Source organism: Chelmon rostratus, chromosome 3 (genome assembly GCF_017976325.1).
Source record: "Chelmon rostratus isolate fCheRos1 chromosome 3, fCheRos1.pri, whole genome shotgun sequence".
Taxonomy (NCBI): Eukaryota; Metazoa; Chordata; class Actinopteri; order Chaetodontiformes; family Chaetodontidae; genus Chelmon; species Chelmon rostratus.
Window position 1 is genome coordinate 12,170,656 of NC_055660.1, and position 17,074 is coordinate 12,187,729.

Consider the following 17,074-nt stretch of genomic DNA (forward strand, 5'->3'; position numbering starts at 1 on the left):
TTCAAACGGTGTGTGTGTGCGTGTGCGCGTACGTACGTGCGTGTGTGTGTTGTCAGTGAAATAACCTGCTGCAAAGATTGGCTGGAATGAAAACCTGCAGATTCTTATGCCCTGATGACACACAATGATTCACAGCATAAACAGGAGCAGCTCGGTGCAAGTTTGAGATTCCGAGGCTAAATCCTCACTGAATATTTCCCATTACAGGAAGGCTGCTCCCTACATTCCTGCCCCGCTCAGCTCAGACAAGCCCTATATGGACTGACTGTCTTGACCAGCTCACCAGGAATGCGAAGCAGACCTCGTCCAATTAGCATCCATACAGTTTGAATCTAACGTGTAATGTCCTGTAATCGTTTCCTCTTAAAACATTCCTGCGTGGCTGTTGGAGTGATAAACGCTGAATTCGTCAGGCAGAACAAACGCCTTGATTAGACTGCTGCGGGAACACTGACGTCTTACAGTAACAGTGCAGTCAGAAACAACATGTAATCACTCTGTTCTTTCGTGGCATCATTTGGATTGAGATGCAAATCATACACAAATGATTGTGCTGGGTTCAAAGGTAGCTATTGTTAAACCTGTGGCTGTTATCTTTAAATGTAAGCACTTGAACGTAAGGAAAAAGAAAAGCCTTTCTTTTATGGAGAATTTGTCTGGATTATAAAGGAGACAGGTAAATTCAGAACTAAGAAAAATATTTTAGAGATAAAAACCATAGTGGAGCATGGGACCAGCATAATTCTTTTTATCATGTATCCTATAAACCCTCTAAAGTAGAGGAATTTTCTGAGTGAAGAGATAGACATACAGGAAGCAGTACATCATTAAAAAATATATTTTGACAGATGACTGCTTCATGACTCAACAAAATGAAGGTGCTGAAGGTGCAGGAATGTGTCAGACGAGAGTGGGAGAAGTGATTCTCTCCATAAAGATCTATGATGCCTGGAGAAAGATTTAAAAGAAGACTAGAAACCAGACGATTGTGACATTTATAGAGGGAGCCGAGAGCAGCCCAGAGATTAGAAAAGATTGAATGTCACTGTCACTGAAAGCTGGGCCATCAGGCAGAAAAAAAACATCCTGCCCTGCATCAATCAGTCAGCGTGACAGCTGTATGTAAAGAAATATTATAAATTACACTTAAAAACTAAAAAATGTAGTCAAGTGTTGCACTATAACTTTTATAAGATAGATATCTGGATAGATAGATGACATGAGGTGGGTAAGAAATATACAATTTTGGAAATATTTCCATGTGGATGAAAGCTATAAAAATATGATAAAAATAGATTAAGAATTAAGAAAAGATATAGCTCTCACAGTGCAAAAAAAAAAATTAAGTTGAAAAATGGCTAATAATAACAATAAACTTTATCTGTAAAGCCCCTTTCATACAAAAATTGCAGCTCAAAGTGCTTTACAACAAAGAAATCACATTCACCAGGTGCTGCACATAAATCACACATAATCTCACATAACATCTTTACCAAACTCCCGTACGACCCTGCTGAGATATTTCAGTCTGGACCAACACGGTGGACACCCTGGCTGATCCGTCCCTCACATATAGTGGATGTGTAAACACATTCTGTTATTATCTGAGAGCTCAGCTCATCTGATTTCCATCCAAAGGTGCCCTGCTTGGTTTTAAATGTGTCACATCAATTCTGGTATAAAGAGCAGGTGACACTTTTTCAAACGATGCTTTCAGATCTGGCCAGCTGTACCACTGTAGAAAAATGCTTTCTGTGCCGTTTCTCTTTTTTTTACAGAAACGGATGCCACGTTCTTTCCATTCCTCTCTCCTGACAACCCAGGATTCCAGACTGATTCTCTAGGCCGTAGTCCAAAGGGATTGCTCTATCTCCACTGTATTTCTCAAACCACCTCCTCTGCTTTCTTTCTGTCTTTTCATCTCTCACACGGCCTTCATCCTCCCGTCTCTTTGAGAGGTGGAAGGAATGTGTCAGGCCCTTTGCCCTTTCGTGTTCTTGTTTTCTGTACAAATTACCAGGAAATACATGCTCTCCGTGAGAATAATTTTGATTGCTTGTGGACAGCTGGGTTAAGTAGAGTTCTCATTGTTTTTAACTTGTGCAGGTTGATGAAGGTCTTTATTTACTGCATCACCTTTATTATGTTATGTTTGCAGAAACGAGCAGGGTCGCATGCCCACTATAATCGCAGTCCAAACAAGGTCCATTATAGCATCTGGGTGCAGTTCTGTGTGCTTTACTATACAGTGCTAATCAGGGTTAGCACTGTTGTTTCACAGCCAGAGAGTTCGATACCTGGCTCTGTGGAGTTTGCATGTTCTCCCCTTGCGAGTCTGGGCTTCCTGTCGCCAGTCCTCCTGTAGGTGCCTTTGACCAAGCTACTGGCTTAGAGCTGGTCTTGGTCCCTGGGCACCGCATAGTGGCTCCTCAGGGAAGGGTCAAGATACAGAGAAGAAATTTCACTATTTTTTTCTTCATGAAGGTGAAGAAGCTGATGATGTTTTCTTATTTCCATCTTTGTGTTTGTTTGGGTTGTTCCTCCCACAGTCCCAAAAATATGACAGACAAGAGAAGTGGAAGTTTGTAATTGTCACAGGTTTGAGTGTGCTTGACTCTATGTGTTTAACATCTAACTGTAAAATGAAACCAGTGTCCATTTACTGTCTTCTTGGGATGGATCGAGGGAACAAATATGCAAGGACTTATAATTATTGGGGGACAGTGGGATAATATACAGTATATATATATATGTGTGTGTGTGTGTGTGTGTGTGTGTATATATATGTCTGTGTGTGTGTGTGTGTGTGTATATATTATTTTTTTTTTGTTAGAGTCAGATAGAGCTCACTTAAAAATACATAGTCATTTTTCATTTTAATGTTTAATTTAGTGCCATCTCAAAAAGCTGATCCCTGAAAGAATTACTGAAATTCCTGGCAGTAAATTTCATGGACTGTTATTAGTTCAAGATTTAGGGATGGCTCCTTTGTAATTCATATCAACAGAGCTTTTCACATGAGAAATGGGGCTGTTTAAATATAATAAATACATTTTAAATCTCATTGGACACACTCCTCATGTCTAAATATAACTAAGTGTAGCCAGGAGTCAGGCATGAACAAAATGCAGTAGAGGTGATGCTCTAAGTTTTGATTTGTCTAGTGACTGCACTGAGGTGTATTTTTCATTATGTACGTATTACTGACTCCTTTTTACCCACCTCTTCTCATTTTTCCATGCTGTCTCTAATATTATTTGAATGACTTATCCAAACTCTGTTTACTATTACAACAGTGATGTTAATCAGTGTGTATTGTCCCTGTACCACATAGATTTAATATCCTGACACAATAAGAGGAGTTAGCATCTAAGTAACCACTAATGTGTATTTTCTGTCTGTAGGTCACATAGAGTGTTGGACCTTGTCTGTTTGAGGAATTGCTTCTATTTAACCTAAACATAACTTGCAAACAGACTGCACAAGGATGCATTAGACAGTCGTCTCTGTTATAGACAACAGACATAACTAATTCTATTGTCTTGATTGAATAAATCTCTTCCCTAATATCTAATATGTAAATCATTCAGTTAGTAATCATAACAATGCTCTAGTCGTGCTCTGCTGTGGCTTGGCTCTACCTGATCTCAATGTAAATATAAATAAAAGTGCAATCATTTGCAAACAAACTGTGTTTACTGACAACACTTTTACAAAGTGTTCCTGAGTCCATGTAGTAACATCCTTCATACAGTCATGTGTTCACAAAGTGGTGAACCTCGCTCCATCCTTGCTTGTAATGACAGAGCCTTTCCAGGATGCTCCTTTCATACCCAATCATGATACTGTCACCTGGTACCAATCAACCTGTTTACCTGTGGAATGTTCCAAACAGGTGTTTTTGGAGCATTCCACTTCTTTCCCAGTCTTTTGTTGCTCCTCTCCCAACATGTTTGAAAGGTGTTGCTGCTTCAAGCAGATATCTACGAATCTACAAAGCTAATGAGGTCAAATATGAAATATATTGTCTTTGAGAAGGATTAGCAAATGATCACATTCTGTTAAATTTTTCAACATTTTTGGAATCAGGGTTGTATCACATTCTGTGCAGATATACTGTATATTATAGACATATATATTCATATATATTATTATTTACATATACTATACTATATATGCTTGGAAAACAGGTTGAACACAGAAACACACACCTTGTTACATCTGCCTTGCAGTAAAACAGACAACTTAACTGAACTGTAAAATACAGGAGAAGGACCGTCTAATTCCTGAAAAGTGAAGGTTTTCTAGGTATTCATTGGACAGCAAAAAAACAAAACACACAAACAACAAAGTCAGAAAGGAGTAAGATGGGGCAGAAAATTTTAATTTAAAATGTTTAGCAACTCACACATCAGTTCAGGTTAGTCTCATATTTTCAGTTACACCGGTAGATAAATGAGGTGCCCTGCAGTGTTTGACCTGCACCTGGATGGCAGAAACAGGGTCCAAATATGCACTTTCTTCCGAACTTCAGATTCCAGTCACTGCCTGTTTGGGCCCTATAACCGTTACATAATGCATATTCTACATAATCTACATGTCAGCCACACATTGCTGATGAAATCCCTCAATTTATGGACCAGCTCAAGACAAGTCGCCCATTGTGGAATGTCTGCTGAAACAGGCCCCGTTGTGTTCTAATTATAACCTGACTTCCCTTTGGTGTTTTTAACCTCTTAAAGTTCTCTTTTTCGGCTTTTAGCGATACTTAGAGGTTACGTTTACGATAAGAAAAGTGACAAAAGCACAATACGAAAGGGGCCTATTTTAAGACATGACTCGTCCTGCCTTTTTTAACCTTTCACCTTTCCTTTACATTTCCTACATTTATGTAATGATTCTGTTTAGGAATTTCTGGCTGTCTGCTTGCCTGCCTTTCCACTTCCGTGTCTGTCCAGCTACCTAACTAATGATTCATTTATCACACATACTTCTCAGCATCATCATTGTGACATCATTGTCCAATCTTAAATTTGCAAGAAACCCCAAACCTCTGGGAATCCATTTTGCCAGGGGCCAACATCCTCTGGAAAAACATCTGGGGAAAACTCAACAATAAGCCAGTGATTTACACCAATTAGATAATCCCAACAGGACAAATTCTGGGTCAAGCGCCCGCCTGCCCTCCTACGCTCCCTGTCAGGCACAGGTGAGTGGGATAGTCTGCTGGCAAGTAACGGGTTAGTGTCTGTCTCCCCCCTACACCTCCTCACCTCATCCCTTCACCCCCCTTCATCTCCGAGGGCTATATATTGGAGGTTGTGACTCGTCTGCATCTTAAGCATCACTCGCACCCGCCGACACTCGCAGACATACAAACACACACGTGTCTGGTTCATTTTAAGTGACGGCTCAGACGAAGAGCAGACTGTAGCGATGAGGTCCCTGTTGAAGCTGGTTGTGATTCTGTTTTGCGTCCAGAGAGGAGAGAGCCACTTGCTGAGATCACTGATTGGTAAGTGCTGGCTGAAGGGAAGGTCGTGACCTATGACCTTTTGGTTACAATTTCATTTTTGCCTGCTTTGAGAGCAATGTGTTAATTTCTGTATCTAAACATTAGTATGTATCACTTTAAACTCTGGTTTTCTGCTTTTTAGAAGTTATTAATTTCCAGTTCAGCGAATCAATAAGTGGTGTTTACATTTTTAGACATTTTCAAACATTAATTTTGTACATTACATGTATAGGTAACCCTTTTCTGCCTTTTCCAGGTCAAAAACAAGAGACAGCATCTCCACACGCATCACCAAATGATAACAAGAAAAACAGAGATCCAGCTGCAGAAGATGGCCCAGCAGAAGTTTCTGCATTCGGGCCATCATTCGATCCAATCATTCCAATCCCAGTCCGGTCCCGTCGCTCCCCTCTAGACTCCCAGTGTGGCCTGCGCTCCATCCTGCTGCAGGTTCGGGACCTCGGGCTGGGCTACGACTCAGACGAGACCGTCCTCTTCAAGTACTGCAGTGGGACGTGTCCCCACGTTCGCTCCAACCACGACCTCACCCTTACCAACCTGCTGCTAAGTGGGGTCCTCCCTCAACCAGCACCTGGGGAGCTGTGGCACAACACGCCCTGCTGCAGGCCCACCCACCACGAGGACATGGCCTTCCTCGATAACTCGCACCGCTGGCACAAGGTGGAGAAGCTGTCGGCCGCGGGCTGCAGCTGCGTGGGCTAGACGGCTGAGCAGAGACGGTTGAAGGGGGGAGGGACGCATGATGGTGTGTGAGGACGAGGCGATTCGGAGAGGACAAGTTCGCTGGCAGGTTCTCTTGTAAAGTCTGTAAATGAAAAGTTTTATTTAAAAAGTCCAAAAATGATGGAATGAGGAAGCTGAAACCTATTCTGATGTTATTTATGTAATAATCAGTGAAAACAAAATGAAGCTATTTCCCTTTCACTGTTAGGTGAAAACCTCATGAATCCAGATTTGTTGATTTCAATGTTTTGACTCCAAATAGTGATCTAATGATCTTCAATCGGATTAGAATTTTATTACTTTTTATCATTTGTGAGCTTTTAAAAACTACTCCGATAGCTTAAAAAAAAAAAAAAAAATCAGGCTGCTTTCTTTGTTCAACAGTTTGCATTCTGGAAAAGTGAAAGTGAAAAAAAAAAATGAAAGCATTGCTTATGTCAACTGATTCTGCCACATTCAGAATCTTGATATTCTGACAAAACAGTCTAAAAGCGTAAAACTGAGCAGAGACACGATTTTGATATAAACTACTTGACTATTTTTGTAAATAAGCCGACATGTATTTATTTAAAATCTTTATGCAGTTTTGGGGTTAATAACAGAACGGATCATATGTACGAAGTTGCGCAGATGCACCTTGTGGTTTGACAAACGCAGCTGAGTGAAGTTCACAATTCAGACTATTCGTCAACGGTCCAGCTACAGTTTCAAGAAATGTATTTATGTAAAATAAGTTATTTATTTATTTGTTGCCATTCTTTTGTCATGCTGACTAACTTATTTTGTAATGTGCCTGTCTCTACATTCATTGTGTGTACAGTTACTATTAAAGATAAACTTGCAAAGAACTCAACAGTGTTGGTGGGAGTGTCATTAGTTTATACTTACACAATGTTCTGTAATATATACAAGAAAATGTTTATTCAAGGTTTTTACCAAAAATATGTTTTGCACACATACACAAATCTCAGTCTGACACCATTTAATTAACTCTTATAATTAACTCATTGACTAAAATTACATTCACATCCAGATCATGTACATCTGCCCAAGCACAAACTGATAACTGCTGTGTATCTACGTTGGTCATCTCTGATTGCTTGGGACTAATTATTCCTGTACCAAACTTTCACCGACCCTGTGTTGACAGACGCAAAAACTAAACGTGGGAATAAGATGTCATGCCACCATGAGGTTTATCAGGTTTAAAGTTATGTTTACAGGCTGTATGTTATTGGAATAACAGACAGATGAGGGGACTTTGACTGCTTTCACCGTGTCTATGTGGCCATGGCATCCTCCTCTGTCTCCTCTGGCTCTGCCCCCCACACCTGCACACGCCCCTCCATGGCTGTGAGGAGGCAGATCTCTGTGGGGTGGAAGGACAGCGACTGGACAACAGCTTTCCCCACTGGCAGTTTCAAGGATAAAGAACCCTGTAGGTCAGAAAAGATTACACAGTATTTATACAACTTCTGTTTCTGACATGAGGTAACTCCATATTTGTCTGAAACTTGAACAAATTTCTAATTTTGGGGGATTTAGTTAAGACATAATTATCCACTGTTCGTGTGCTGCTGGGATGAAACCCAAAAGATTACAGGCCGATGATCTTGATTGACACTGTTGCTACATATGACAAATTCCTTTAAAAGGTGTGATTGATTGAACAAAATAGACGAAATTTAAATAAAAATGCACTCAAATGACAATATCAGTGGGCCTAATCATAGAATTTAGTCTCTATTAACACATGGTGTAACTGCCATTTTCTCCTCTGCTTAAGAATTTCTTCAGCCTCCTCCTCCCTACTCCGAACAGTTTTTCACCTTAGGAGCTCTCTTAAGGGCTAAGGTGCTTTGTGAAAACTTTTATCTTTACCAGGATCTAGTTTTAACTGTAATGGGAAATTCTTAGAAAACATCATAAATCCACAGAAATAAAGAATCGCATCACTATGAGCAACTTTTCGTACTATTAAGTTTTATAAATATGATGCCGGTTAGCTCAGTTTTTATAGACTCCCGCCCTAACACCCTGCATGATGTTATTGGCTGAGAGCTACACAACCACTGCCCAAAAGCTGACACCCAGATAAACTAGAAACACAACAATATAAGCAAATACAGGCAGCGGGCAGGGTCTGCAGATAAATACACCACCAGGGACTGTATGAGTCTACAGGTACATTGGTTTTCAGGAAAAATCGTACTCATCCTACTTATGGTGAATCCATTATGATGCACTTTTGACCACAAACGTAACCAGACACTTACTTCCACCAGGTCCCAGCAGTAGACGTGTCCGTCCTCTGAGCAGCTCAGGACGTGGGTATCTTTACTGGACAGGCAGCAGTCCAGCTTATAGCCCTTCATCTTGTGCCCTGTATACCTGAGTGAAACAAACAAACACAAACACCACGACATCATGAGTCTAAATCAATTTGCAATACTTTGTCAAAGAATGTTCAGAAAACAAGTTTTCCTCCAAGCTTGTCGGTGTTTCAGTAGCTCAAGTTAAAACGAAAATATGATGGTAAATGTTCTAATGATGACCAACAACCAATAAACAAAACAGAGGACAAGTCTGACTCAAAACCAGGATACTCGTGTGCATGTAAACACACTCAGCGATGTTCAAATCGTCAAGAGATTTAATACTTTTTCAAGACTCACTGCTTTTGGTTTTTGCAGATTTTTAGCAAAACACGCCGAGAGTTTTAGAATGAGCAGATTGGTTAAAAGGATTTACACTGACATCTCTTTGTCCTTATGCATCCAATGTGTTGTTTTTCTGCTACGGGAAGACACTGTTCACCACTGCATATACTGAGTCATGTATACTCATCCTTTCACTGATTTAGAGTAAGGGGAAATTAATAAAGAGAAATCACAAGTGAGCTACTTACAGTAAACAACAAATAGTGTTTTTACTTGAATCAAATGTTCTCTTGGCTTTCTGCATTACCCATTTTTATCATCCAATTTTCAGATGTTTTATAACATGAAAAAAATACTTTCCAACATTATTTGGAACACATAATTTACAAACTGTAAAAGAACACTGTGTGCCATGTCTTACAATTTAGACTTTTAGACAACTAAACAACAACAAAAAAGTTTTATGAATTAGTAGAAGCCACAATGGGATCACAGCTCACTGTAAATGAGACAGAACAGCACTCACTCTCCAAGCATTTCCCCGGTGCTCTTGTCCAGTAGTCTGACTGTTGAATCGAGACTGGAGCTCAGAGTGCACTGACCATCCTGACTGAAACACACACATGTGATGGGACCTGGCGCACACAAACATATACACAAGTTTAGGGTTCTACATTTCCATGGTCTTTAATAAAGGTTAGGAACAGTCGTTACTTTGCTATCACTACTACTACTACTACTACTACTACTGCTACTGCTGGTTTAAGTACTGCAACTAACAATATCAGTAACAGCTATTCTTAGTATTCTTTATGAATGCTGAAAAGTTACGAAAATGATCACTAACTGTTGATGAAGTCGACATGTAGCTGTCCCATTCTCAGGTCATAGCGCCTCACTCTGCCGTCAACCGACCTAAACACAAGATAAACATTTTCAAACAACGCTGCAGGGGAATCTTAAAAAAGGGCTGCTACAGTCTGAAAGACCTGGAGGTATAAGAGCTACTGTGCTGACCCGATAAGCAGCTCATGTTGTGCCACCTTCAGGCTGCTGACGCTGTCCCGGGCCTCGTCTAGAACCTGGATTGGTTCAAATCTTCTGGACCTGGTGTCCCAGCACCGAACTGTTCCATCTATGGATCCTGGAGGATGAGATAAAACAAACACAGACACACCCAGACCACAAATAAATCAATGTACACATTGACTGAGTTAATACTAAAACACAATTAGAATGAGTTAGTGAGTTTTGATGAGTTGGTTACAAATTTCACATACATATAGATAAAAAAAACTTACAAAGACAACTCAGTGTTCAAGTGGCAAGATATTTCACATTATAGACACTGCACTACGCAGAAATAGACAATGCATACTGAATAATATATTGTGAAATATAACCATTTCACATGCATCTCACCAGACAATATTACAGTTGCCTCCTCATTGAACTGGACACAGTTGACTTTCTGTGAGCAGAAAATTTAAGTGAGAGATAAAACAAATGAAAAAAAGAACAAATAAACATAGGAAGAAGAAGAGTGAAAAAAGAAAATTAACTCCAACACAGTTCAAATAAACAACAGAACTGACCCCAGCATGACCTCTGAGTTTTCGTGTGACCTGGCCTGTTGCGACGTCCCACAGGATCACTGTCTTATCAGAGCTGCAGGAGCAGAGCAGGCTGTTGTCGTACGAACTGTTAAAACAGCAAATAAGAAGATCTCTTCAGCATGCATTCAGGACTTACACTCACTTCTTGTGCATTTTGATCAGATATTGCTGAATTAACCTTCCTGACATACTGTGGAGGAGGCTCAGACAATTCTCTCACCCATCAGCATCCAAAACTTCGTATCCATGGCCGCTGTATGTCTTCAGCAGGGTCCCTCGGCTCACGCTCCACAGCTTTAGAGATTTGTCACTGCCACAAGTCATCAGGTAGTTCCCATCAGCTGACCAAGCATTGACACATTAGACAGAGACAGGTGTAAGTTAATGCCATTTCATGGATGATTCCTGACCCACATGGAGAGTTCATACTCAGGATGCTGGAGGCTATGTGATATGTCAAAATAAAATGAGTGTGATACAGTAACAATAACAAACTCTGTTTACCTTGTGCTGTCAACTGAACTGCATGTTTTCATATCTTGGAGATGATCTTAAAACAGATTTCTCATCACAAGCAAGCTGCTCGTAATGATACAACAGCAGCATCAACGTTAGGGTGATAAATACGTTGGCTCTGTCTCACCGTTAAAGCGAACAGCCCTGACAGCTCCTTGCTGACAGTCTATGGTCCTGAGTAGATGTTGAGGGAGCTGAGGAGCCTGAGGTCTGGGCTCAGGGAACGCCATGACATAATCTGTGTGGAAAAAACACAGACATGTGAGCTGCACGAACAACTTCCCCTTCCTTACAGTTACTTGTGATGTAGTTCTATACTCATTGTACGCTTTGTAAGCTTGAAAATACTGCTACACAAACTATATGCTAGGTTAAGTTCTACTTCTAGCCACATGAAAATAAATGGACTCCGTTAGCTTTCTCAAATGAAATTAATGGAGCTACGGAAGTTTATGAGATACATTGTTTAGGTACTCTTGAACATTACATTATTTAGACAGGAGCGTGTTTTAGCTTTATATAGTAGGCTAAAAGCTAACGCTAATCATTTCCTACTCACAGCAGTTTTCCGTGATACTTACTTAGTTAACTCACTTGAACCGTTTTACAAGAGTTCAGTGTCAGTTGAGTGCCACGTTGATGTTCTTGGTGCAACTAGCATGATAACAACAAGTTTATCCCCAGTTTGTAACCATCAATAGTTTCTTCCATTCATTTTGCCCACCATGTTTGCTAGTAAGCGCAATGCACCCTGGGATCACCTATTCTTGTCAAAATAAAAGTTTAAAAACCCTCCCCACGTTTCATCTGGGGATACAGATTATTCTACGCTTTTATTTTGAAAACTCACCGGACATAACTATCGTCTCTTCCTCATTAATGACGAGGCCGATCAGCTGTCTTTCGGTCACTGGAGTTGAAGTTTCTCGATATTAAATCACACCAGGAGCGCATTGTAACATATGATGTCTTCCAACAATATGGCAGACCCGAGGAGACAAACTAAGATTTTAAGGTGAGTATTTCATACATAAAACTGAAGATTTTCTTCACGGAATTAGCTGAACATATTAGCTTAGTAAACACTAGCTAACAGCTAACAGTTTACCAGCTAACCTTTAAAACCAGTCATGAGCAGAGGGATTAGCGATTAGTTGATTTAGCTGTGGGATTTCTACACCTTCTAACACTCAACAGATGATAATAGTTGCTTAATATTTAGTCTGCTATCAATGATTTAATAATCGGCCATTTAACAGTTTATATTATCGCAAAAGGGTTGTTTCTCCACCTGTGTTGCTATTTGCCCTTGTCTTACACTTCGCTCGAGGGTCAAGAAAATTAACCAGTGACTTTTTAACACCTTTACAGAAACCAAGACAACTGTGGTCAGTCTGGTCCCATTACGGTGATTTAACACTATATTGCCAAAAGTATGTGGACACCCCCGTTCACGTACTGAAGTAGAATTTTGGTCAGGGTCTCATAGTTTGAACTAGACTCCTTAGTTCCAGTGAAGAGAAATCCGAGACAATAGTGTTCTTCCAACTTTGTTCCAAAACTTTGTTGAAGGCCCTTTCCTGTCTCAACATGACAGTGCCCCCACGGACAAGCCAGGTCAATCATGAAATGGATTCCCTAGTTTGGTGTGGAGGAAGTTGACTGGCCTGCACAAGGCCCTGACCTCAACTCCATCCGACATCTTTGAGCTGCGCTGGCACACTGACTGTGAGCCAGGCCTTATCATCCATCAGTGTTGTATCTGTAATGCTGCTGTGGCTGAAAGGGAGCAAACCCCTGCAGCCAGGTTCCAAAAAAATGTGGTGGCCCTCTGAGAAAAATGGAGGCTGTCACAACAGGAGAGCAATGCCCATAGTTTTGGAATGAAATGTTGAACAATCACATATATAGGTGCAATGTGATGGTACAATAATAGACATAGCATAGGACTGGTAGTGTAACAGTGGACCTTTCATAATAATGAAGTGCATGTTACACTCTATGTTTGTGGTGTTGCAGGTACAAGCCACCCAGCACAGAGACCAACCCCACACTGGAGGACCCCACGCCTGATTACATGAACCTGCTGGGCATGATCTTCAGCATGTGTGGATTGATGCTCAAGGTGACCAACACACACACACACACACTCACGCACTTACTCTGTGACTCCCACCTTTCTTGTGTCATGTGCGTGCGTGCGTGCGTGCGTGTGTGTTTGTGTCCCCGTCCCAAAGGGGCGTTACCCCTGAATGGTAGGCCTTGGTCCAGCCCGTTCCATTTAGAAGATTAAAGGTAAACTCACCTTTTAGATGGAAAGGATGAAGGGCAGCCTTTTGACTTTCAGCACTAAGGACACAATTAACAAAACAACGAGGGGGCAGCAGCAGGCTCATGAGGCCTCCCAATCCAATAGTAGATCATCTTGATTATCTTATCAACAAAGAACTAGTTTTCCTTGTTGGTGTAAAATGTTTTTTTTCACCAAAAAAAAAAACAAACAAATGGCATAAATTATTTCTTGACAATATCTCATAATTTATTGGGCAAAGATTGGCAATGACACTACCAGATTCTGGGTTTCTTGTCAGCACAGGAAACACTCATGCTAAAAATGGATATTTTACTAGGAGTGTACAAAATACATGACAAAATAGTGTGTGAATATCAGGCACCTACGAAGAAGTATCAGGGCCACCTTTTGCCTTCAGAATAGATATTACCTTGGAGTGCTGGAGTGCTGTTATCCTGTTTCGGAATAATGTGTCAGGGATTCACCACTTCATGCAGCTTTGTGTACTTGGGAGGGCATGGGCAGTTTCCAAGTGATGACACCAAATTGAAGGCCATTATGTACTCATTGATCAGCGCCATTTATCAGTTATGTTGTTGTCCAGTTATCTCCTGAGTGCTCATTTATCTCCACATTACTTCAACCGCTGAGCCTTGTCCATTTCTAATAATACAGCAACAACAAACGTATGTTTCTATTCTATTGATAAAAGCTTTGGTCTGCTCCACAAACTTGTCCATCTAACCTTTGTAACCTGTGTCGTGTCGTGTGTTTCAGCTGAAGTGGTGTGCCTGGATCGCAGTCTACTGTTCTTTCATCAGCTTTGCAAACTCCAGAAGCTCCGAGGACACCAAACAGATGATGAGCAGCTTCATGTGAGCACACAGCACCATGCATATGAGCATACAGAGTATGCCAAATGTGTGTCCTCAGTGTGCATGACGTTTACACTGATTTATAGTGTTTTTATCTTATGACATCAGAACACTGCACAACACAGCATGCTGCTATTTACCCGCACTGTTGTTCTGAGAGGGTTGCATCAAGGAGATAAAACTGATAAGTTCAGCTTTCTGGTTGAAGGGCCGTCTGTCAGCTGTTGGGGAGACAGTTTGAATTTCCAACTTAGTCATGTCTAACCTAGATTCAGTATCATAGTTTTTTTTTTACTTTTTGTGCAGTCTCTCTTGAAGAAATACTCATCACATTATCATTTTTACGACATATTAATTATTCTAAGCAAATTATAATTTAAATTTTACATTTTTGAATAGCTCTTTTGTATGTAATCCATAATAGTGGAAACCAGTTTGATATCAGAAAAATATTCCTGTCAGTCCTGATATTGAATTCAACCATTTTGTCCAGGGCAAGGCTCCCCCTGCATTTTGCAGAGAAGTGAGCTCACTCCAAAACAAAAATTTTGACAAACTGTGGGAATCTTTACTGTGTCAGCTATTAGGGATGTGCTCCTTTTCTCTGATGTAGCTCTTCGTCATGAAAAGGGCTAAGGAAGGTTCTGTGTGTTTTACATTAAAGTCACGAATTATTCAGCCTTAAAACTGTAGGTTAGACCCGCTTCTGTCTGCCACTGGGACTTGAGATGAGCCAACTCTAATGTCCAAAAGCTTTTAAGTGTCTGACCTCCAGGGGTGGTACATTTCCATTTGCTTATAAAAGACTACTACAGTGGGGCAACTTTCCAGGCTCGCAGACAGATTTTTAATGAGGTAAAACCTCCTGGTCCATCGTCTAGATGAGGTTGTATAAAAGACAAGCTTGATGCGCTCATAGTTTAGTAACGTAAAATGTTTGGCTCAGCAAATAATGTCAGACGATGAACTTAATGCACCAGCCTCGTGTGCGCTGAAGCTGGTTCAAGGCCAGTTTTAGGACATTTGTCTATAGCCAAGATATGATGTAAGTATCCCTCTGTTATTAAACAAAGGTGAGTGGCTATACAGGATGAAAGAGCGGTGGAGGGCAGCTATGTCATTGGCGTTATCAGGTGAACCTGTCTTCATACTGTACATGCTTGGATTAATTAACCCCACAGTGGCTTCACATGGCTCAGGGAGAAATTCTTCATACTGCATCAGTTCTAATCAGACCTGTGCTCAGCTGAATAGTTTCTTGATATGCCAGCTTGTCAGCAAAATATCTAGTTGAATAATGAAAGGACAGTTCGAGCGTGCTTTTGCTTTACTGGCAATAAGTGAAAAGTAATTTTAAAAACAAAGGTGTTCAGGGACCGCAACAAATGCAAACAGGAAAGAAAAATCTGAGGTAGCAAAATAATTCATCCACACCTTGATAAAGGCTTTTGCTCAAATGCATAGGTGTCAGCCCTGTATTATAAAGGCTTTTTTTTTAAGTCTCCAGACTGGGATTGCCTTATTCATAATATTCTTTACTCTTTTGAAGAATATTTAACTGCAAACTAAAGACATAAACTGACTTTAAAACTAAAATCACACACTTGACATGATGTTTCTTCCCATCCTCTCTTCTGCCTGCAGGCTATCCATCTCAGCAGTTGTGATGTCCTACCTCCAGAACCCACAGCCAATGTCGCCGCCATGGTAACCAAGGGCCAGTCACAGAAGAGCAAGGAAGTAATTTGTAGATGCTGGAGTTGGTTACCAAACAGCTGATTGGACCCCCTGGCTGTTGAGGGCAAACAGAGACAGAAAGGAAGATAATGTGATGGAAAGAGATGAAGAGAGGGAAAACAGATGACCAGGAGGGGTGGACAGTAAGGAGGAAGCTACGTCAGGATGGAGAGATCAAATGGTCTTTGACTGCATTCTCATGTTTTCTCTTTTTAATCTTTTCTAAGTTTGTTGATGAAAACTTTCACTGTTTGGCTGATCTGTTGCATGATTTCATAAATAAAGTTGTACCGTTTTAAAGGAACTGCTTCCTTTTATTTGTCTTTGGAAGAAGATGTCAACGCCATGCTGACTTCACATTTAAAGTGACATTATTTACTAGTATGTGACTTGTAAATACTGTTCATGTCAACATCCTCGTGGCAGCTACACTAGGATTCTCACATTTTTCTCAAAATTCTAACTTTGTAGCAAACACTGATGTCTCTGTTCAAGTAAAGTCACCACGATAATTCACTGTGTCAGTTTTGCTTCATTCATTACTCTTGTCATAAGCAAGACTGTCATGTATAGTTATGAGCCCTCACAACTAAGCATGGGAATCTATGAATGTTGCACATCAGTCCACATCACTCAGTCAATTATGAGATTATACAAAGGTAGTTTAAGCCTTAAATATCAAATATAAAGGACAAGTTGCTCACAGGTAGCTTTTAACCCTCCTGTTGTCTTCGGGTCAATTTTGACCCGTTTTCAAGTGTTTGCATATCATAACTATGGTTTTCTCTCATATAATTGCTTGAAAATGACATGGATGGTTCCATACTATGCTCTTTGCAAGTAAAATTAATTATGACTATATTCTTTGAATTATGTGTGTTTTATTACAATTTATAGCATCTGTGGTCTTCCCGGTCAAATTTGACCCGGCCACAATAAGTGGTATAATGGATCATCCTATTGTGCTTTCCAGTACAATAAACACACGCACACACACACATGTATACTTCATGCTTTATAAACAGTCGAACCACACCGGGTCAATTTTGACCTGGGAGGACAACAGGTGTGACTATTTGCTGCCATTAAAAAATTTTACATTATTTCAAAACAGTGTC

At 40.4% G+C, this 17,074-nt stretch overlaps 3 protein-coding genes across 4 annotated transcripts; 2 read left to right on the forward strand and 1 right to left on the reverse strand.

Annotated features, from left to right (window-relative positions):
- Window positions 1–4,545: 4,545 nt before the first annotated feature.
- On the reverse strand, window positions 4,546–11,788 carry wdr83 (WD repeat domain containing 83). 2 transcript variants are annotated; one of them, XM_041933732.1, is made up of 11 exons: window positions 11,633–11,788; window positions 11,179–11,289; window positions 10,756–10,876; window positions 10,515–10,620; window positions 10,342–10,390; window positions 9,937–10,063; window positions 9,767–9,834; window positions 9,446–9,554; window positions 8,536–8,650; window positions 7,535–7,695; window positions 4,546–6,341 (listed from the first exon to the last, which is right to left on the reverse strand). In XM_041933732.1, exons 2-10 carry the CDS (start codon window positions 11,279–11,281, stop codon window positions 7,540–7,542), a joined length of 954 nt encoding a protein of 317 aa, XP_041789666.1. In that variant the 5' UTR covers window positions 11,282–11,289; window positions 11,633–11,788; the 3' UTR covers window positions 4,546–6,341; window positions 7,535–7,539. The 2 variants fall into 2 exon arrangements, with proteins under 2 accessions (XP_041789666.1, XP_041789665.1); XM_041933731.1 differs by lacking the exon at window positions 4,546–6,341 and having other exon boundaries at window positions 7,046–7,695.
- LOC121604406 (persephin) lies at window positions 5,437–6,238 on the forward strand. The gene is made up of 2 exons (XM_041933908.1): window positions 5,437–5,515; window positions 5,772–6,238. The coding sequence occupies exons 1-2, from the start codon at window positions 5,437–5,439 to the stop codon at window positions 6,236–6,238; spliced, it is 546 nt and encodes a 181-aa protein (XP_041789842.1).
- A 135-nt stretch (window positions 11,789–11,923) lies between the features above and the next one.
- On the forward strand, window positions 11,924–16,256 carry wdr83os (WD repeat domain 83 opposite strand). The gene is made up of 4 exons (XM_041933651.1): window positions 11,924–12,066; window positions 13,071–13,176; window positions 14,122–14,219; window positions 15,864–16,256. Exons 1-4 carry the CDS (start codon window positions 12,014–12,016, stop codon window positions 15,928–15,930), a joined length of 324 nt encoding a protein of 107 aa, XP_041789585.1. The 5' UTR covers window positions 11,924–12,013; the 3' UTR covers window positions 15,931–16,256.
- Window positions 16,257–17,074: the final 818 nt, after the last annotated feature.

Coding starts and splice junctions, on each gene's coding strand:
- LOC121604406 (XM_041933908.1), top strand. CDS start 5,437: ATGAGGTCCCTGTTGAAGCTGGTTGTGATTCTGTTTTGCGTCCAGAGA. Junction 5,516..5,771: donor CTTGCTGAGATCACTGATTG/GTAAGTGCTGGC, acceptor TGCCTTTTCCAG/GTCAAAAACAAGAGACAGCA.
- wdr83 (XM_041933732.1), bottom strand. CDS start 11,281: ATGGCGTTCCCTGAGCCCAGACCTCAGGCTCCTCAGCTCCCTCAACAT. Junction 10,877..11,178: donor CAGGGCTGTTCGCTTTAACG/GTGAGACAGAGC, acceptor ATGCTTGGTCAG/CTGATGGGAACTACCTGATG. Junction 10,621..10,755: donor GAAGTTTTGGATGCTGATGG/GTGAGAGAATTG, acceptor CTGTTTTAACAG/TTCGTACGACAACAGCCTGC.
- wdr83os (XM_041933651.1), top strand. CDS start 12,014: ATGATGTCTTCCAACAATATGGCAGACCCGAGGAGACAAACTAAGATT. Junction 12,067..13,070: donor AGACAAACTAAGATTTTAAG/GTGAGTATTTCA, acceptor GTGGTGTTGCAG/GTACAAGCCACCCAGCACAG. Junction 14,220..15,863: donor CAGATGATGAGCAGCTTCAT/GTGAGCACACAG, acceptor TTCTGCCTGCAG/GCTATCCATCTCAGCAGTTG.